Genomic DNA, 22,357 nt, shown 5'->3' with positions numbered 1-22,357 from the left:
AAGCAAAGTTACAAATAACATTTGATCAGTAACTGCTAAAAACTTCTGAAAGCAAATTGGCTTCTTGTGTTTAAATAGTGTTTCTAGAGGCTACAGCAACTCTTGCTAGTGTAAGACACTCATTTACCCTGACTAAAACTGACAGAGTAATGGTTCACATGTGCTGGAGGCTAGGGGTTCTAAGGAAAGGTCCTCACTTCTTGAACTTGCTTCCCCTATAAGTTTAAACCCACATTCGATAAACTTCAGGGCACAGTTTAAAGCTATTTACCCCCGCTTTTGCCTAAGGAAGGATTTTGTGAAGGACATTTGTTAGTTGACTGTTCCTATTTTAAATAGGACCAGCACACTTTATGAATCTCCCAGTAAATGCGGTGAACTTGTTTTTTATATGCCGAGTTTATATTTTTTTGCTTGTGGAATACAGGCAATCATGAAGCAGGAATGATCGAGCAGCTGTGGTTTTTTTGGCAGTGACTTCAATGTGGATGTTTGAGAACTGCCTTTTGTAGAGAAGAAAGGATATATTATCTCCTTGGTAGTTCATAAACATGCTGTGCATACTGTCCACTCCTCTGGGTGCAATGATTTTACTGATTGTTCATCTTCTTGAATCATTAACTTAAAAATATTGTGTGTGGATACGGAGAACCAGAAGTTTTCTTCTGATCCTATAATTAATTGGAATGTTTATAGTCTATGGACATAAAAGACTTCTTTGAATGTGTAGATGATTCTGCTTTTTGTGTACATAGTAAGATTTATAGTTCAGTGGTAATCTACAGACTTAGAATTGTTTATTTACGTTCACCTTAGTTCACAATTTATGGTATGTTTCTGATCTATGTCATTCAAGATGTGAATTAGTAGCAGCTACCAGAAGTTATATTTCATTTAGATGAAACTTCTATATTAGTTGCATATTAAATGGAAATGTCAAAATCACTGTTTTTGTTATAGGCTACTGCCAAAGAAGAATTGAATGAAGATGAATTTCCATCTGATGTTGACTTGAATGACCCATACTTTGCTGAAGAACTTGGGAAAACAGGTTGGTTAATAAAAGTAATTTTCACTTGTTTAAATTTAATATACTCTTCTTTAAATAACAAGCTATAGAAATAGAGAAGTATAAAAATAAGGCTCTGTTGCAAGGGTTTGTGTGTGGAATTAGTGATATGCAGTTTGTGATAGCATGTGTCTCTTGGCCTATATTGTTTGGAATATCAGGAAGACACATTTCTCCCAGTACTTTCAGCAGTGACCATCAACTGGCCATTGCCAGAAAGTGGCTATGTGGGTGCTAGACCTACCAGGTGGTCCCCATAACACATGATGGGAAGAAGAAAGAACCTGGTTGCCCTTGAAAGCGAAAGAAGTTTTACCCTATGTATAAACGGAAACACAGGGTTGAGCAACTTTGGTGGTCCCCCTTGGAGGTTTGGATACTTGATAAGTATATCAAATTTCATGTACGTTTCCCAACTGAATTTGAGCTCGTACCCTGAAGGTTTTTAGGCACTAACTGAGAGTGCATCAGGTATGAATGATGACCAAGAGCCAGAAGTCATGGAAGTCGTCTGACACTTCAGTTTTTTTGGTTTTAGAGGGAAATGGGAATTGGAAAAAACAAGAATGTTTCAAGACCTTAGAACATGCATGATTGTTAAAACTGGTGGGGATTCAAGTGTCTTTATTTTGGGTGAACTGTTCCCCCTCTTTACTCTGTCTGCTGCACCTTGATGTCCAACCCTGGATAAAGTGGGGACGGTTGAGTGCAAGGATAACTATCACAGTTGAGGGTGAGAGTAACTGCACCTGGAATTCCCCTCAGTGGTCCAACCAGGGCACCTACTGTCTGGCTTTCACCACTGCAGACATTGCCTTTCCTGGGTGGAGACCCATGTCTCCCTCCCTTCTGACTGGAGTATTTCCAGGCTGCACAGTTCCCCTTGCCTTCACCGTGTTGCTCCTAGCAGAGACAGACTTTTTGTTTGCTGTCACCTGCTTGCTTTCTTTTCAGACTGCCCAAGTCATAAATACCATTCAGCTCTTTTTATGCAAGCTTGTTTTATTCTTAAGGTAAAAGAGAGCACATATTAAAAACAATAAAAGAACCTATATATGCTAATAAGCATACCAGAGATCACCCAAAACCTAACATGGGTTCTGGCAGGAGCAGTCCTTCAATACCCCCCCCAAGGAGTTTCCTTGTGGCTTTCAGTTCATCACAGCTTCAGCTCAAAGCAAGCACAGAGTCTTATGGCCTTCATAGGCCCAGTCATTATAGCTCTTCCCTAAGGATTAAGGCCCTCAGTGGACATGGGGACTGACGCATTTGCTGGACCAGGAAGAAGGCCCTGAGCCTGTTTAAAACAGAGGTTTATCCAAAAATCCTTTGTTGGAGCCCTGGAGCATCCAGTTTGAACTATACCTTTGTAGAGAGTGGCTTCAATGGGCTAATAATTGGAGGAATTACATTAGCATTCCCATCCTCTTGGAGGAGTTGCGTACAGTTCCCCAACAACACATACACAATTGCATTTTTAATACAATGGATGGATCCCAAAGGTATTTGCCCTAATTCAGGAAGATTTAACCTAATTCAATAAAGTTTATATTAATTCCATAAAGTTTATCCAGGGTTTTACAGGATATTGTCAGTCAGTCACACTAGCCATCTAGACTTGTAAAAAACCAAGCCCATTGGTTATTGGAATGGAACCAGGCTACCATTCTGGTAAAAATGGCTGCTCAGGAGAGAACACTGCCGACCCCAGGTGGAAACAGCAGCAAATGACAGAGACAAATGGAAGAGTTTCTGACCTGTGCACCAGTATTGGTGAAGGAAGGCTGTAAATGTTTCACCTCTTAATTCTGAGGTTGGTTTTCATTGTGCCTTTCTGATGACATAACTGCAGTGGTCACTTAAAGATAGTATGCTTCAGGAAGTTGCCTTTCAGAAAAAACCTCCGCTGTGTATTGGATTAAGAGGATAGCAGATGGCTTGCTATTAGGTTATTGGTAAATGTTTATACCAGTGTAGAGTGATTTCCTGCAAAGAGACTCATGGCATAAGTCTTTTCTTTTATGCATAAATCAGTCACATTGTTTCTTTATCTTTGTTGCAACATTTTTAAACTTCATAATCTGTAGAAAACACTTTTTTTTTTTTAAAGATGTTACACACACTAGAGTTCCATGCTTTAATCAGACATGGCAAAAAACTGAGAAATGGAGAACCATGCAGGCTCTGAAAATCTCAGTGATGATCTAATATTAAATATGTAGCAGATTTTCTGTGTTTTGTATTTAGTCCAAACATGTGCTGTTACTATGCTTATGTGGGCATCAGGAATTACTCTTGAATAATGTTCTTGGGAATGTGATATTTAGAAAATAAACAGGTCTGACTTAGATATTTGGACATGGTTTACACAAGCTGCTATATCACGCTACTTATAGGGACATATATAAACGTCATTTCCCAAGATTGTATGTGGCCAGAAGTAGCAAAATGGAAAACAACTGATCTATAATTCTTTTTAACGGATTCTCATTCTTAGGACTCAGGCAGCCAGTATGAGACCGATGGGAAACTCCCCTAGATCGGTGCTTGTTAGCCTTCCTGATAGCTGTACAAAAGGCACCTCTATTGGTTGTGTGCCTTGAACTGCAAATACTCCAGCCTTAGTGTTTCCTATCCAGTTCCCCTGTTGCACAGAAAACAATAGCTCACTAAAGTGGGTCAGTGCTAACCCTTTCCCCCTTATAATTGACAAAAATATACATACACTGCACTTTAAAGACAATAGCACATCACTTTACATGTGGACCTCTGTGCTCCCAGACTCTGCAGGGAGCTGACTGCATGAATGATTCCTAGGAGAATTTCTCAATTCTGGTTCTTTGAAGGTAATTCTTACACAATTTTCCCACCTTAAATAGCTCAGAGGTGAATAAGGCTATGTCTTATAACCAGGCAGTGTAAAAAGAAGACGAATGCTCAGTATTGTAAAAATGCAACTTTTTTATATTAAAAGGATGGACAATATTCCTTCATATAACAAAAATGAGTAAATTCACAAAGCCTCAAAGAATGTGACCTCCTAAACAAAAACTGTCAACATTTGGCTAATTCAGACATGAGATACCAAGAAGAAAATACTGAGGCAGGAGATTTTGGGCCACCCTGATTTCAGAAATGGGCATTCTGAATCCAAATAGGGACTCTACAAGGGCAAAAGCTAAGCAGGGATGGGCTGTGACGGTATGAGGTAATAAAGTGCAATTTATGGGGCAGCAGCTTTCTGTACCATGCTACACAAAAAAAGCCTGCATCCTTTTGATGGCCGTCCTGGTCAACTCTCTCTTGTGTGATGGTTGCCATCTCTTAGGGTAGGTCTTGGCAGAGAGCCTTACAGGAGTGAACCTTGTTCAACAGTTTGACTTCTGATGGAGTCATGGGTACTCCACAACATTCAACACAGCCTTTGAAGCTGAATAAACCCTTCTTGCAAATAACTGCCAACAACAAAGTTCAAGTATCTGTTTCCCCTTAATCAACAAATTTATAGGAAGTGGAATATGTAGCCATCAGAGTCCTTGGCAAAATATGTATTTTTCTCTACTGCTTGAGATTGGAGTGTGACTGGACTTCTGTATCTCTGTCATCTCCTTATAAATGGTATACAAGGTCACATTCATGGGAGCAAAACTTAGACCAGATACCAATCATTCTTGGTCTTTGAGAATTCTTGGATGGGGCCAAACCCAACCCAGATGTCCTAGCCAGATTTTGCAAAAACTGGGTGAAAGTTGGATTCTCCAGAGCAAATCGTTCTGTCTCTTATAGGTAAATCTATATTTGTGCCCAAATACACCCAGCCTTTCCTTTGGAATACAAATAATAATCCTGGATGCTTCCAGGTTCACCTCCTTGATTTTACGTAAGTGACTGCGTGGTGCATTTTGAAGAGGTGGAGTAATTGATGCTACTGGAAGAGGCGTTGGCACAGACAATCCTCAGATAGTCACTGCAAGCGAAGTTGAATGACAATTGCACTGAGGTCAGAACTGCTTCTGTTGATGTGGATTACCTTCTGGATGCAGATGCCAACTTGGTATATTCTGGGGTCCTAAGGTGCTGAGAATCCCAAACTGCTTCTTACTATTCTGTCATCTTATGCTTTGATACTTATCTTCAAGGGAGTATCAGCCATTAAATGGAATGACTGGAATAATTCAGATAATGTAAATTGATATCATTTTATTGATCTCCAATTTCTGTGCTGGTATATGGAGTGTTAACTGGAGGCTTTGATGCAGAGCTGCCAAGAGTCAAGGCTTTGGTCAGTGTGCTAAGAGGCTGTTGGCTGTCATTCAGTGTTCTTGACGTGATTTCTCATGCTAAGATGACCTAGAGTTTAGTGCTGCTCATCTGGTGCATCAGTGTGCTGAGGATATCTAAACCTTGCTGCAGTCAACAGATTTTGGCTTCTGAAGCATCAAATATTGCTTTGAGGCAACCAGTGAACCAGATCTTCTAGTTCTAGAAAGCTTCAGGGTAATAAGTATCAGAGAGGTTGCCATGGCACCTTAAAGACTAACAGATTTATTTGGGCATAAGCTTTCGTGGATAAAAAACCCACTTCTTCAGATGCATGGTGCCATCTTCTGCAGGTGGGTTTCCAAGGTGGGGAGGGAAAGCACACAGTTAATTTCATTGCCCTGAAATGGGAGGAGGGAGCTGGCTTGCAAAAGTTAGGAAAACGCAGATGTAAGGGCTCTTAAACAAAGACCCATGAGACACTCACACACAGATCTTAACAGTTGTGAGAGTCTTGGGCCGTGTGTACATGCTCACTAGTATCAGATTAATTCAGCTGATTTAATTAATCGTTAGTTAAATTGATATAAATACCTTGTTTTGGTTTTAGTAGTTTATTTCAGTTTAGCTTAGACCTGTTCCTAATCAATTGAAAATAAACTAGGGAAGATTGATTTAAATTTATTTTAATCTCGTTTTGCAGTTGAAGTTTTTAGTTATTTTCCTAAAGAAAGGTTGATTCTCACAATTTGGTAACCATTAAACCGTGTTGATTTGCAATTAAATATAACATTTGCCCTAAACATAGTGCTTCTCTTTGCTAACCAAGAGTATATGTTATATCTAGGCATAATGTATTTCAGCAATTATGTAGCTTAATATACATTTTTTCAGACCCTTTATTTTTTATATTATGTTAGAAAATGGTGAATGATGCATTCATTATATACTAGATTAATTTTTTACTCATGGTTTGTGGAAAGTATTTGGATAGATGTTGGAATTCATCTAAAAATGAATAACAGCATTTTAAATTATTATTATTAATAGCTACATAAAACTACCTTAAAGTGCTGGATACATATGAAAAAATTATCAAAACATCTTTTTGTATTTAAAAATTATTTATTAAACAAAGGAAGTATTGAACTTACTGTTTTTGTTCACCATGTTCTTCAAGATTTTAGAACTAATTGATCTCATCCTCTCATACCTAGGTTTTATTCATAGATTGGAAAAGGAAAACAAGCATTCTTGCTTTTTCAACTCCCATTTGATTTTTTTTAAATTTTGAATGAACTAGTCATTAAACTGAACTAATTAAAAAAAAAAAAGTGAAATGATGAAAATATTCTGTCTGCACCTGCAGAAGAAGCTACTGCTGTCAAAAACTAGTTTAGCACTTCAACAAGCCCTGGTTCTAGGTGCTTAGCCAGTGACTTCCACCAGTTCAGTGATTTTGATTTTTCTCTAATACTTACGTTTTAATATAGGATGTCATAATTTCACATTTAATTTTCAATAGATTTCTCTTCTAAAAATAATGTATTTAATTTAAACAATCTTATTTAAATATTTTTTTAAAATTGATTTTTATCCTGAGCTAAAACAAACAAAAACCTGATTTAAACTAAAATACATATTTATATAGGCTTTTGTACCCATGTAACTAACTCTATTTAAAATAATGCATTTAAAACTAGTTTAACTGTGCATGTAGACAATCCTTTAAAATGTATTTTAGAAGTTTTCCTGTTCTTCCATTGGAAGTTGTTAAATGGCAGTTCAGTATTGGTCATCTCGGGTTAATATTAATAGAGAAAAAAAATTCAGAAGGACGTTGTCATTACCTGATTGAGTTTAATTTATCAAAGTAAAATAAAGAGCCAGCTTCAGTGTATGCATTTCCTAGGGGTTTTATATGAAAATTAATATTTTGTCTACATAATGGGGAGTGATTTTTTTGGTTTGTGTTCTTGGAAAGATAAAGGTTGAGTAGGCTTCTTAACTTGATAGTGATCTCTTGCTTTAGAATAGGAAAGAAGAACATTAAAGTTTCTTTTCATAAATTAATCATTTGCAGTCTCTCTCTGAAAAGGGAATAAATGTCTTAACTGTGGTAAAATTTAAAAAAATATCAGTAAAAGCAGCAGAGAGTCCTGTGGCACCTTATAGACTAACCTAACTCTTTGCTGCTTTTATAGATCCAGACTAACACGGCTACCCCTCTGATACTTGAAAAAAATGTTTGGCTAATTCTGATTCTCTTAATTTAGTAATTCCACTTTCAGATTGTTACATGTTTTTGAGGCTTCAGAGCAACTTGCAATAAAGATCTTTTCAGTAATAGATTTCTACGATTGACAAGATAAGTTATATGGCACTCAAGTACAGCAGGAATTTTCAAATTCAAACTAATGACCAGGACCATCCATTGCACAATATTGAACCTGTCTGGAGAAAGTTGGACATGTGAATATGGGACAATTGGGCCTTTTTGGCCCCAAAAGAGAGGAGTGGGAGGAGGCTCAGGGTTTCTGGTATCTAAAGAAGCATTTTTAACTTTTGGTACTGAGGTTAGTGCATCTCTTTTTCTTCCTTTTTTGATTGGGGGAGGAGCAGAGTGAACTTCAAGTGTTTGGGGAAAGAGCTCCTGAACTTTGTATTTCCCACCCCTACAACTCTTTATGGCAACTAGCTACCCTACTGCATCCCACTCCAGTATTATACAACAATGACAAATAAACATGAACATGATGTTTCTATTGAAATAGTTAATGACAGTTTAATTGTTGTCACTGGGCTTCAGCGTTAACATGCCATTGAGACCAATGGGACCAGTTCATACTTCTCTCATACGTGTTGTTTTAAGGTGTCTGCAGAATCAGGAAGACATTATTGCATCTGTTAAGATCACAGTATTACAACCATGGACAGGTAATCAAAACAGTAGTAAAAATGTCTGTGCTCAGTCTCCACTAGCACTCTTTCCATTACTACCACAGGTGGAGATGTCCTGGTGGTAGTGCAGTAGTGGGAGATTCCCACCAAAATGCTAAGGTAGACATAAGGGTAATATCTAAATAGTTAATACATCTCTACTTCAATATAACGCTGTCCTTGGGAGCCAAAAAAACTTACCATGTTATAGGTGAAACAGTGTTATATCGAACTTGCTTTGAGCCACTGGAGTGTGCAGCACCCCCTCCCTCCCCACACTGCTTTATCGTGTTATATCCGAATTCGTGTTATATCGGGTCGTGTTATATTGGGGTAGCGGTGTATTCAGAATGAAAACTTAGATTGTGAAGCTCAGTTATGTAGCACTTAAAAATCTATTATGCAGCCACATACACCTGGCTCTGTTAATTGGAAACATCACTTTAGTGCTCTGGTATTAAATCTTTGCTGAGAAGTAGGGTGAGGCTGCTATTTGTGTGGAAGCTAATTTGTGGGGATGCAATTTAGCAATGGTTTGCTATATTGGAGGTTGGTCATGTTTTAAAGTACTCCATAGTGGCATAGGTGCAGTGCTACAGCTTCGCCACTGTAGCGCTTCAGTACAGATGCTCACTCCAGTGACAGGTGGGGTTCTCTCCTCACTATAGTTAATCTAACTCCCCAAGACACGTTAGCTAGGTTGATGGGAGAATTTTTCCATTGACCTAGCACTGTCTACAATAGGGGGTAGGTCAGCATATCTCAGGTGTGTATTTCCCCCGAGAGATGTAGCTATGCCAACTGAGATTATTAACTCTGTAAGTGTTCTGGCTCTAAGGGTACGTCCAGACTACCCGCCGTATTGGCGAGTAGCGATCGATTTTTCGGGGATCGATATATCGCGTCTCATCTAGACGCAATATATCGATCCCCGAACGCGCTCCCGTCAACTCCGGAACTCCACCGGAGCGAGCGGTGGTAGTGGAGTCGACGGGGAGCCACGGATGTTGATCCCGCGCCGTGAGGACCTGAGGTAAATCCATCTAAGATACTTCGACTTCAGCTACGCTATTCACGTAGCTGAAGTTGCGTATCTTAGATCGATACCCCCCTCCCCCAGTGTAGACCAGCCCTAAGAAGCTATTCATGTTGCTACAGATATTTCACACTCCTGAGAGATGTAGCTATGCTGATGCTAGTTTTCCATGTAGACCAGCCCTTAGTCTATACTACAAAGTTTTGCCAGCATAGCTACGTTGGCTAGGAGTGTGAAAAAACCACACACTCCCAGCCAGCATAATTATTTTGGCAAAATCTCTGGGGTAAACAGAACTATGCTGACAGAAGAGTGCTTCTGTCGGTTTAGCTAATGTCGTATGGGGAGGTGGTGTAACTATGCCGGCAGAAGCCCTCCTGTCAACTTACGCTACGTCTCCACTAGAGGCTCTGAGGAGGTAGCTATACTGGCAAAGGCTCTGTAGTGTAGACAAGGCCCAAGTTGGCTCTAAGGGTTCCAAAAACTGGAGAAGCCCTACACATGGGAGATATTTTGAGGGTGTTGTGAAAATCCTATTTTGCAACATTGAATATTGTACCTGAATTCATAGTCAAATCTTAATAAAAGTTTAGAATCTGACTTTTTTTTTTTTATTATGCTCACCAAATTTTAAATGCTTCATTTAGGATTAGGTGTATCCTGCCATTTGAGTTGGACAGGAAAAGTTAATGCTATGAAACTTCAAGCAAATGGAAAAATCAGTCAAATATGAATTTGTTTATTATGCAAGCCAAAAATACTTATGAAATTTTTTATGGATGTTAACATACTTAAGTATCTGACTTTTATTCTTTCAGTAGTAAATTTTTTTTGCAGAATGAGATGAAACAGTGATTGCATGTTCAGCTGAAAAGTATGGAAAAGGAATTAACATGAATATGGTAGAATAGCCTGCAATATTGCATGAGGGTTTTGTATGAAATGGAAAGGGGGGGATTAGAATTCTAGTGTTATACTAATAGCATTCTGCTTTTTATCATACCTGAACAAGTTATTTCAGGAGACAATTTAGCTGATGGTTGTTCTCTTTGATTTCAGGAAACCATGTAAGTATGAGAGAAATATGAAGCACTTTGGTTGCTTTGTTCTTATTCCAAAATTTTCTGTAGCAGGCACAATTAATACAGCCAGGTAACAGTAAATAATATCCAGGTATGGCAATTAAAAATAGTATGCTTTTTTTATAGCAGATTTCTTAAATCAGTGACCAAAGGTAAAAAATCAGATTTGGTATTCTAATTCTTTTCCCAGGATCTAGTTAATTGCAAACTGTTAACTGTGTAAGTTAATAGCTTTTTAAGGCCAGAACCAATCATCATAATTGTATAAGGAACAGGGAGAGACTAAAAGTTTTGATGAGCAGCTGTGGATCCTGTGCATGGAGATAAAGGGCTTGGTTAATTATGCTTTTTGTCTGTATGTTACTTTGTGTCTCTGCTAGGACTATGTGACTGGGCTTTCAAGCCTCTAAACAGGAAGGGTGAGAAGTCTGTGGCTGTGGCTACACTTGCATTTCAAAGCGCTGCCGCGGCAGCGCTTTGAAGCGCTAAGTGTAGTCAAAGCGCCAGCGCTGGGAGAAAACTCTCCCAGCGCTGTCCGTACTCCACCTCCCTGTGGGGAATAACGGACAGCGCTGGGAGCATGGCTCCCAGCGCTGGGGCTTTGACTACACTGGCGCTTTGTAGCGCCGCAATTTGCAGCGCTGCAGAGGGTGTGTTTTCACACCCTGCTGCAGCGCTGCAAATTTGTAAGTGTAGCCAAGCCCTCAGTCTCTGTGAGGGTTGGTAGACTGGGGCTCTTTGGCCATAAGTCAGGCCCAGTGTTTGATGTCTTAATCTTCTCTGTCAGTGAGGAGATGAGTTGACCTACAAGGCTAAATGTATAAAACAGTTCTAAAGTGAATTCCTGAGGTGAGCAGGAGAAGTTACTGGTAGTTTGAAAGAGTTTGCAACAGAGAGTAGGCCCCTTTTTCTCACGGGTTTGTGGTCTTGAAGGGCAGCTGTTGATTCTGTAGTATCAGAGAGACAGTTCTTGGACAACCTGCTGTCACTGCTGCAGGTCCAACCAGATAACAGATTTGTTTCAAAGGAACAGGAGAGAGTGGAAAACAGAGAAGACGGACTGGCAGTTTGTGACCAATCAAGGAAGGAGAAACAGGAGAGGATAGATGGTCTTGGACCACCAGAGGAAAAAGAACCAGGAGAAATTCAACATAGGGAGAATTCTACAGCAGCTACCGAGAATCTCTTGGAAGACTGAAATTCCAGAACTGGAGGAAAACACAGGGGCCTCTCAGGACACATGTGAAGGTGGATGTCAACCATACCGAAAATGTTCAGTGACCTGAAAAGGAGCTCTTTGTATGGTCAAGAGCTTGTCTCTCTCACCAACAGTAAAAGATATTACCTCACCACCTTGTCTCTCTAATATCCTGGGACCAACATAGCTACAACAACACTGCATGCTGCTTCAGAAGATTCTTTGTAGATCATCAGAGGCTTCAAAGATCTTACAAGGGAGCTGAAGGATAAGAGAGCATTGGTGGTGACCTGAGATCTGTCTTGCCCAGCAACTGAGAAGATAGCCAATAGAAAATATTAAAAGCAAACTGTTGTCTAGGTAAAGGGTCAATAGTTGATTGTTTGGGTTTTGTGAAACATTGAGTCGTCTTCTATAGGGAGAAAAGGGTGTCTGGTTTGGACTACCTCTATTTCAGTAGAAAGGGTTCCAGTTTTCTGGGTGACAGAGGACAAAAGTCTGGGAAATAATCAGGAGGAATTAGAAATGTTCATTTATGAAAAGAAAATTTGGTATAATTAGTATTACTGAAACCGGTGGGCTGAGTTACATGACTGGGATTTTAATATTACTCCATTTTAGGAAAGAGAGAGTGGGCAGCCGAGGAACAGGGTTGTCATTCTACATCAAAGAAACTGTCTGCATTAGATTTATTGACAATTCAGAAGTATAGGACCTGGTATAGTTATGGATCAACATTGTACCGGATAAATCCCAGTGTGGGGTATTGGTTGGGAATCTGTTACAGACCACCAAATTAGACAAGGGAATAGGATGAGCAGCTCCTTAAACATCTGTATACAATGTGTACAAAAAAATTGTGTTTTCATGGAGTTCAATTTTGCAGACATGTAGAAGGGTCTCATGCAGCTATTAGTAAAATATTCCTGGAGTTTCTATAAATTATAACAGGGTTTTGCAAACTTCATTGCACTGTGACCCCCTTTTGACAATTAAAATTTATTACATGACCCCTGGAGTGGGGACTGAAGCCTGAGCTCACCCGAGCCCCACCCCCCGGCGAGGGGGAGGGGACCAAAGCCAAAAGGCTTCAGCCCCAGGCAGAGGGCTGTAACCTGAGCTTTAGCCCTGGGCCCCAGCAATTCTAAGACAGCCCTGGCAACCCCGTTAAAATGGGGTTGTGGCCCACTTTGGGGTCCCAACCCACAGTTTGAGAACTCCCTGGACTGTAAAGATCGGCAAAGGAGCACAGCAAATTTCAAAACAATCTGAGTAAGCATTTGGATTTTATAGCACTTCAAGAGAAGATTGAGGCATAATCTACAAGTACGTGGCAAAAATATTTTTGATAGTGAACAGCTCTTCTAATATAATAGAGAGAGGCATGATGAGGTACAATGCTTGGAAGCTGAAGCTAGACAAATTCAGTCTAGAAATACAGCATATGTTACTAGTAGTGAGTTTAATTAGCCATTGGAATAATTTACCTTGTGATGTGGTAGAATTTCCATCACTAGAAGTCTTTAAATCAAGGCTGGATATCTTTCTAAAAGTGATCCTATAGCTCAAACAGAAGTTATAAGCTTGATGCAAAAATTATTGGTTGAGGTTCTGTGAAGTGTTACGCAGGAAGTCCAACTAGATGAACATATAATAGTTCCTTCTGGTTTTAAAATCTATTAATCTAGTCTGACTATTCTGCAAGTGGAATTAGTCTTCCATACTGGGTAAATGAACACTATTGTGTCAATAACTTGTGGCTGAATAAAAACACATTTTTTAGGAAAGCAGTCCTGATTTAAAGGCTACATGTGGTGATGATTTTATTGTCAACAGCAAAGAGAAAAGGTCTGACAATTTTGGAACCAAATAGTCTTAATTTCACTAAACTACAAGACCAAGGCTGGTTCTGACAGGCTGAACAATCTATAGTTGCGAGGTGGGGGGTGGGAGGGGAGGTGGAACACAGTCCTAATTAGGATCAGTCCTCCATAGAGAGGCAATTAGTTCTGCACTTACTTTCCTTATTCCTCCTCCATACACCATATTAGAAGTGAATGTGAGCAAGCTGAGCCTCATGTACCCAGAGACCCTGGTAAGAATTGGGAACGCCCCACATCAGTGAACTTGTGTTTGTACAGCACCTAGCACAATGGGATCCTGGACCTCTAGGGCAGTTAGGTGCTATGGTAATAAAAATAACAACATGGATCTGCTTTGCTTCTGAGAGGTCTTCCTCTGTTTTCCCTCCTGCCACCCTCTGTGAGTAGGGCCCTACCAAATTCACAGTCCATTTTGGTCAATTTCACAGTGATAGGGTTTTAAAAATCATGAATTTCATGATTTCAGCTATTTAAATCTGAAATTTCAGTGTTTTAATTGTAGGGTTCCTGACCCAAAAAGGAGTTGGGTGGCTGCGGGGGAAATACTATACCACACCACTCTTACTTCAGTGCTGCTGCCTTCAGAGCTGGACGGCCAGAGAGTGGCGGCTGCTGACTGAGGGCCCAGCTCTGCAGGCAGCAGTGCAGAAGTAAGGGTGGCAGTACCATGCCATGCCATGCATGCTTCTGGCTGCTAGTAGGGCACTGCTTTCAGAGCTGGGCACCCAGCCAACTTGCCGCCACTCTCCAGCCACCTAGCTCTGAAGGCAGCACAGAAGTAAGGGTGGCAATACCGCGCCCCCCCTAAAATAACCTGGTGCTCCCCTGCAACTCCCTTTTGGGTCAGGACCCCCAATTTGAGAAACGCTGGTCTCCCCCGTGAAATCTGTGTAGTATAGGGTAAAAGCACACCTAACACCAGATTTCACGGTCCGTGACATGTTTTGCATGGCCGTGAATTTAGTAGAGCCCTACCTATGATTGTCTTTTTTTCAGCCTCCTTGTACGTATCTCTTCTCAGTCTCCCCAGGTCTGTTTGTTCTTGCATCCCTGATGTAGCCAGTTTGGGGAAGGTTTCAAACTTGTTCAATTCTATATGTACAACATAGAATTGAATAATATGTGGAGAAGGAAGAACAAGCACCTACAGAATAGGGGCCCTCTGATGGGCTTGAACTTGCTCTGCTCTGAACGGTTCCCTGAAGATACTGAATCAATAGTTTAGGACTTGATGAGCAGCTGATGTTGTACATCTTTGTTCTTATTGGCAGCCAGGATTTTGTGGTGGTATGTTTTTTGTTTTGTTTTTTTCCCCAGAAACTTTCTAAGAAACCCATCCAAGCTCTGCAAGCTGTTTGGAATCAGTTGAGAGAATTTTTTTAAAAAAGGAAATTACTTAAAATATTTCAGGGACTCTTCAAGAGATTCTGTGTCCCGTTGCGTAGCATAATTAGCAAATTAACTTTAACTAGACTTTTTTTTGGCCTGTTAGTATTTTGAGTCTCTTTTCTGGAAATCCGGCTTAACAGAATGGATCTAAATATGTTCCTTAAGAAAACCCCCAAAGGACTGTCATGTATTACTGGAAATGGGTTCATCAAAGGTCAGAGAGCGTGATTTAGTCCAGGCAGCTTTCCATTTCTCCTTCTACTTCATAACATTGTAGGTCTTGAATCTTTCTTGAGAGAGAAATTTGATTGCATGGTATTTGTAAATAGGATTCTCTTTAATAATTGGTTATTGTGGGCTTATTCATTATTAGTATAAGGATCAGTGTATGCACAGGAGTAAAGAAAACTTCATCAGAGTAACATCATTTAAGATGAGCTTAAATTAGCCCAACAATATTTTGGTCCCCTTTTGTTCTGAGATAATCTTTCCTTCAAATGTTAGTTTTTCATGCATAGCTTTTACTGCTTGTCTATAAATTTGGGGAATAATTTCAATGTTCTTGGGAGGGAGTTGTTTTTTTTCCACATAGCCTTTTATCTTGACTTCAACAAGGCTATATTCTGGTTCAGCTGCCAATACTGTCAATGGACAGATTAGGAAAACATAAGTTTAAACTATTTTTCTTTTTTTAAGCTATTTGTAATATTGTCCCATTCCATACTGGAAGTTAAGTGGAAGGAATGAACATTTTAGAGAATGTGTGTGAATTCAGTTACTTGTGTAGCTGCATAAACTCATTTCTCTTGGACTTATAATGTGTGTCAAATTTGAACAGCGAATGGCTTTGTGTAACTGACTGTGCCCCACTAGTGGTTCTCACACCTGCTCTTTGCAAGAAGGAAGAAAAAGTTGTAGCATACCTCTCCTTTTTTTTTCTTCTTCCTACCATCACTTCTGCCAGTTTGAGTGCTGATAAACACTCAATAGACTGAGTGAATATTGTTCCCTGTAAAAATCCTTGCTAGATCTTAACCATAGCCGATTTCTTATTTTTTCAAGCTTTTCTTTTATTACCTGAAATTGAAATATCAATTTCAGCTGACTGAGACACACTTTCAGATACTGTAGCTATAAGAATTAGTCTCATGCATACTTAGGAATTAATACTCATTTATTTGTTGTGTGATCAGGTTTAAAGAAAATATCAAAGAAATTCAAGACAGAAGAAAGTGCCCCAGAAAAAGAAGCAGAGACAGAAAAGCACAAGGTAATTTTTGTGTTAAAGCATTACAGACATAGGTCCCAGTCCTTTAAATACTTGTGAGTTCATCGCATGTGAGTAGTACCAGTGAGTTCAGTAGGACTACTCTGTTGATAGGAATATAATTAATGCCAGTCAGCATGTTTCTATGGAAAATAGGTTTTTCCAAACAATCCTCATTTTATTCTTTGAGATTACAAATTTGGTTGATAAAAGGAAATTCTATAAATGTAGTAGACTTTTTTTTAAAGTGTTTGAGTGTTGTACTGTACTGTGGCACTGTAAAATATCAGTAAAGCGTGCATTAAATGGATTAAGAACTGGCTAACTGAGAGAGAGAAAAAAATTGTCCATGTGGAATCCCCATCAAATGGGGATGTTGCCTGTGGAGTTCAGCAGGCATGAGTATTAGGCCCAAAGTTATTCAATGCTTTTATCTGTGATCTGAAAGTAAATATAAAATCTCTGTCTCTGTGAGCTGCAGAGAAAAGAGCAGCCCAGACTAAGGTAGATTGACAGCCCTAATGTAAATCAATCGATTAAAAAAAAATTAATCGCACTGCTAAATAATAATAGAATACCATTTCTTTAAATATTTTTGGATGTTCACTTTTTATTTATTTTTTATTACAAATATCTGCACTGTAAAAACCAAAAGAAATAGTATTTTTCAGTTCACCTAATACAAGTACTGTAGTGCAATCTCTTTATCATGAAAGTTGAACTTACAAATGTTGAATTATGTATGAAAAAAACCTGCATTCAGAAGTAAAACAATCTAAAACTTTAGAGCAGTGCTTCTCGAAGTTGGGCCGCCGCTTTTTCAGGGAAAGTCCCTGGTGGTCCAGGCTGATTTGTTTACCTGCCGCGTGTGCAGGTTTGGCCAATCGCGGCTCCCACTGGCCGCGATTCGCTGCTCCCAGCCAATAGGGGCTGTAGGAAGGGCGGCCAGCACATCCCTCAGCCCGCGCTGCTTCCTGCAGCCCCCATTGGCCTGGAGCGGTGAACCACGGCCAATGGGAGCCGCAGTCGGCCGAACCTGTGGACGTGACAGTATCTCCCGTAAATATCAACAAACTTGTTTGTCTTAGCGATTGGCTGAACAAGATGTAGGACTGAGTGGACTTGTAGGCTCTAAAGTTTTACATTGTTTTGGGGTTTTTTTGTGTACAGTTATGTAACAAAAAAAAATCTACATCTGTAAGTTGCACTTTCATGATAGAGATTGCAGTACAGTACTTGTATGAGATGAATTGAAAAATACTATTTCTTTTATCATTTTTACAGTGCAATATTTGTAATAAAAAATAACAGTGAGCACTGTACACTTTGTATTCTGTGTTGTAATTTAAATCTATATATTTGAAAATGTAGAAAAACATCCAAAAATATTTAATAAATTTCAGTTGGTATTCCATTATTTAATAGAGTGACTAATTGCGATTAATTCTTTGTGTTAATTGCGTGAGTTAACTGCAATTAATTGACAGCCCTAATTTAAATCAAAGCAATTTAAAACACCAAGTGGAAATCTTCAATTTAAATGATCAATTTTAATAGTTTTCAATTTACTTTTTTTTCTAAAGAGAGATGCATTCTCGCTGGTTGATATACCCACTATAACATGTTGATTTACAACTAAACAGAGCCTTTAAACTAGATTTGATACATCTTTTCTGCTACCTAAGAGGGTACGCTGTAATTATACACATTTATTTAAGCAATTACATAGTTGAATATTTTCAGATTCATATTAACTGTACATTTTTAGTATGTTAGAAAATAGTGAATGATGGGTGAAATCATAAATATTAATAATTTGAACAGTGAACCACTATACAATAGGAGTATGCCTGGGTGGGCTCAGTGGATAATCCTAATGAGATACACGATGGTGTCTCATGGAATCAGAGGGTGGGTCCCAATGCCTATGATAATTTTGCCAGTCTCTTGCATACCATAGTACAGCCCCCGGATTTCCCAAGGGATCACGGCCTTAACACAGTACAAGACCTATTGTTCTATAATTCTGAAGCTTTACTTCAAAGCTAGATGTTTTCCCCTTGTTTTTCTTTATATAAAAAAGCAGCCTTTAACTAAAGTTTTTGATAGTGGTTCATGGATTCAGCATATTTATTTAAATGTTTTAAGAGACTGTAATAAGCTTAGGCCTTAACATATTTTGTATTACATTCAGATTTCATTTTAATCAGGTTTATTTTTATGAGGAAAACTTGTAATTTAAATTAAAAAAAGCAGGTTTTTATTTAAATCAGATTTTTTGTTACCATTTTTTCCCCCAAAATAAATAAATCATTGATTTGTTTGTTTTTTTAATCCATCCTGACCCAGATGTCAAGAACTGAGAGAGACACTGCTAGCGGAAAGGAAATTATCAGACATTTTTCGTTCCCTAAAGGCTTAGTTATTCCACTCCAGTAAAAGTTAATTTTTCTTTCTTTTCTTTCTTTCTTTCTTTCTTTTTAACTAATGTTATGCTTAAATAGTTGTTTCTCATTTGTAGAAATAGCTAAGTTAGACTATTCAAAGTTATTTAGCATTGTCCTGAATTCATGCCCTGGCATCGGGTTCATCAGTGTGAATGGAGTTTAAAGTATCCACTTTAATCACAGAATTGCTTTGCTTTTGTTAGTGTGCGCCCCAAACTTAATTTCTTCTTTTTATTTAAATATCTGGTTTTTCACAAGTAAAAACCTATCTTTCACAAGATAAGAATTGTCTTGAAACTTTTTTCATTTCTATGTTATAAATGTCAGTGTTGAGATCACAAGTCTCTGAACTCTTGTAAGTGGAATGTTTAACCATAGGGTCACTGTGAAGATGAAAATGAGTGACAATGATTATATTTAATTAGAGAGAAACTTTTCTGGGTTGTTCTTTATTTAAAAATAAAAATCAGCTACATGAGAGTTTAAAAACAAATAAAATGCTTTAAGGTAAGCACAGATGGTTGTGGAATGTAGCCCATGTCACAATCTTACAAAGAGGCTACATTGAATATAGCTCTAACAGTCTTGTGGAAATGAAAATAAAACCTTTACCTGCTGTGCTGTACTAAGTATAACACTCATTGAATAGTACTGAAGTTTTCCTCCTCATCAGTTCTCCAAATGTTTTAGAAGTCATATTTAATATTATAATAAACATTGCAAGCAATTATAAAACATAGTAATCCGTTTACAAATGACAACTGTTCCCCTAGATCTTGGAAATCTTGAGTGCTCATGTTTCAGAAGGAACATGTGTATTCCATACCCCACAAAAAGATGTTATGTAAATAGGCTCTTCTTATTGTAACAGGCTGAAATGGCACTGCTTATGATGGATGATGAGGAGGATGACAGAAGACATTTTAACTATGAGAAGATTGTAAAACACCAGAACCTGAGCAAGAAGAAAAAGAAGCAACTAATGAAAAAGAAGGAGTTGATAGAAGATGACTTTCAGGTAATACTAATACAGATTCCTAGTACTGAAATGTAATAGAATTTAGTACACCTCTACCCCGATATAACACTGTCCTCGAGCCAAAAAATCTTACCGCGTTATAGGTGAAACCGTGTTATATCAAACTTGCTTTGATCCACCGGAGTGCACAGCTCCCCCCCCCCGCCCTCCGGAGCACTGCTTTACCGCATTATATCCAAATTCGTGTTATATCGGGTCACGGTATATCGGGGTACAGCTGTAGTATCTCTACTTTTTCAAGAGGAGTGGATTGGAATTCTGATGTAAGAATTGTACCTCAATAATATGGTTTGACAACATTTTAACAGTGCAATTGAATATAAACCTCTTTATAGTACCAGGAAAAGGCTGCTATTCTAATACTGGGCTCAAACAAGGATACAACTTTAATCAGTCCATGTTGCTTTGGAATGTTTGTTACCAACATGTACATGTGCCTGTCACCATAGGACCTGGGTGCACTTTACATGGCGTAGATTACAAGCAGTATTTCCCTAATAAAGGGAGAAAAACCAGACTATGTATAGGGATTTAAGGAGAGAGAATTCACTCTTCAAGATCACATGCAATCTGTTGGCTGGAATATTGATTATTGCCCTTCCCATGGCCTGTCTGCACTGACTCTTTCCCTGCTCGCTTATCCGTAACCAACAAGGAATGTCTTCGTTGAGCCACCTTTTGTGATATACAGGTTTTGCACAGGTGTGTCTCCTGTATGTTGTTGACTCTCCCACACTACCTTGCACACAATGCAAAGGACAGAGGAATCCCCCACACTTAAGTGAAATTCACCCTCCTTGAATATGTAGTTTAATTTAACCAGCCTGACCAAATTCTGAGAACTATCATTTGAAATTTAAATATTAAAGTTTAGGTTCCAGCTTAAGATCTGACTTAGGCAATTAGTGTTGCCCGTATCTTGTACACAGTCTGTCATTTAAATATGATTGCAATATTTTTGGTATATTACATTTTCTGTCCTGTTTCTCAATATTATTTTTCATTGGTAGAACGGTTAACTGAAATAGGTTCTCTTTTCTGTCTTCAGGTGAACGTTGCTGATACAAGGTTTCAAGCACTGTATACTTCCCACTTGTTTAATTTGGACCCCTCTGATCCAAACTTCAAAAAGACAAAAGCAGTGGAAAAATTTTTGGAGGAGAAAGCTCGCCGAAGAGAACAAAAGCAACAGAATCTTGCAAAGCAGATACAGGAGAATGAGATTGGAAAGAAGGGAAACATCACTAAGAAAGCTGTAGATCCTGCTTTATCAATGCTAATAAAATCTATCAAAAATAAAACAGAACAATTTCAAGCCAGAAAGAAACTGAAAATAAAATAATGTCCAATTGTTTGGCTTTCCTCAGTCCAGTCTGTACTCATTACAAAATGGCAGAATTCATAAGAACTTTATGGATGTTGAATCCCATAAACTGGGAAGAATCAGTGCCAGTGTTGGGGCTTGGGGATGAACTATAGTCAACCGCTTGCAATACCATCTTTCCCCCTCCCACAAATACTTCCTTGGAATAGTATATTAGTAAAATAGTTCATAAACAGCAGCATGTTTAACAAAATTAATTTACCTAAGTTGTTTATTTCATAACACCATTTTAGTTAAAACTAATAGAAATGTTAAAGATGGCTACAAAGAACTTCCTTAGTTGTAGTAATGGACACATTTGTAAACGAGTGTTTATGACTTCAGGTCCTGATATGATTTTTAGATTTTAAAAAAACTTTGGAATTTCATAATGGTGTTTTTAATACTCCATGAGTCTGTAAATACAATGTTACTGATGAAGATAATTTTAATATAACTGAAAGTGGAGATGGGTTGGATGAATTTTGTTTCTTAGTCAAGAGCTATGTGGCTAACTTGTGAAATAATTAATAAAAATATATTGTAGTTCATTAATACTTTTCACTTCTATTATCTTCTAAGGATTCCAGAGCACTTCAGAAACATTTAGTGAAATTCTCTGATTTAGGAGAGATTCTCATTTACAACAGGGAAAGTGAAACAATTAAGGTCAAACTTGAATGCCCAAAGTTAGGTATCAAAATCCATTTTTAGTCACCTAAATAAGGTTGTGTCTATATTAGGCATTTTCTTAAATTTCTCCCAGAGTTGCATTGCTGATAGTGTAACTCCACTAATAGTTGCAATGCTAGGAGTGCTAGCGTAGACAAGATGTCCAAAACAGGCCTATATGACACAGTTAAAAACACCAGAGCAGGGCTATGTTAGTGCTACCACTAGTGGAATAGTGGAAAAATATATGATAGAAGGGTAGCACAAATGGCCTGTTTTTCAGAAGTGTTGAACTCATTTCATCCAGTATGTCGTCCTCCTCTAGTTCTCTTTGCTGCATCAACTCTGATAAAAAATGCAGCCAGTTAAACAAACTTTGTCAGAGATAAGACAAAGCACTCATTAGAACTGTGGGGCTGGAGACGTTTCAGTAATTGTGAACAAGCTCATGAGCTTCTACCTCCCTAAGCAGCTCTATTTCTGTAAACTACTGGTATATTTATCTAACTCTTTGCTTGGGCACGAGAACCCCCAATAGCGCAGCCAGCAATGTTGCACTCTTGTTAAGAAGCTGCTTGAGAAGGCCCAGTGATAGTAAATTTAGTAGCAGAACTGGTTGATAAAATGTTACAGGTCGACTGGAAAAAAATAAAATAACACAGTGTATTCTAAAGGAGGTAAGTGCATGGAAATAGGTAGTTGCTGCACCTGC

The 22,357-nt window shown here is 38.5% G+C and overlaps 1 protein-coding gene across 4 annotated transcripts in view; it reads left to right on the top strand.

The window, feature by feature from the left end:
• ESF1 (ESF1 nucleolar pre-rRNA processing protein homolog) overlaps nucleotides 1-20,962 on the top strand; it is a 58,505-nt gene extending 37,543 nt beyond the window's left edge. For 3 of the 4 annotated variants that reach the window (XM_039528751.1, XM_039528753.1, XM_039528752.1), the window contains exons 12-15: nucleotides 961-1,051; nucleotides 16,051-16,127; nucleotides 19,443-19,589; nucleotides 20,659-20,952. In XM_039528751.1, the coding sequence (XP_039384685.1) occupies nucleotides 961-1,051; nucleotides 16,051-16,127; nucleotides 19,443-19,589; nucleotides 20,659-20,952 (609 nt within the window). Of the gene's footprint in view, nucleotides 1-960; nucleotides 1,052-16,050; nucleotides 16,128-19,442; nucleotides 19,590-20,658 lie in introns of all 4 variants that reach the window. The other variant, XM_039528750.1, reaches the window with a different exon arrangement.
• The last annotated feature ends 1,395 nt before the right edge of the window (nucleotides 20,963-22,357 follow it).

The sequence above is a fragment of the Mauremys reevesii genome, linkage group 3 (assembly GCF_016161935.1).
Source record: "Mauremys reevesii isolate NIE-2019 linkage group 3, ASM1616193v1, whole genome shotgun sequence".
Classification (NCBI taxonomy): Eukaryota; Metazoa; Chordata; order Testudines; family Geoemydidae; genus Mauremys; species Mauremys reevesii.
This window is presented reverse-complemented; position numbering and strand designations above follow the sequence as displayed.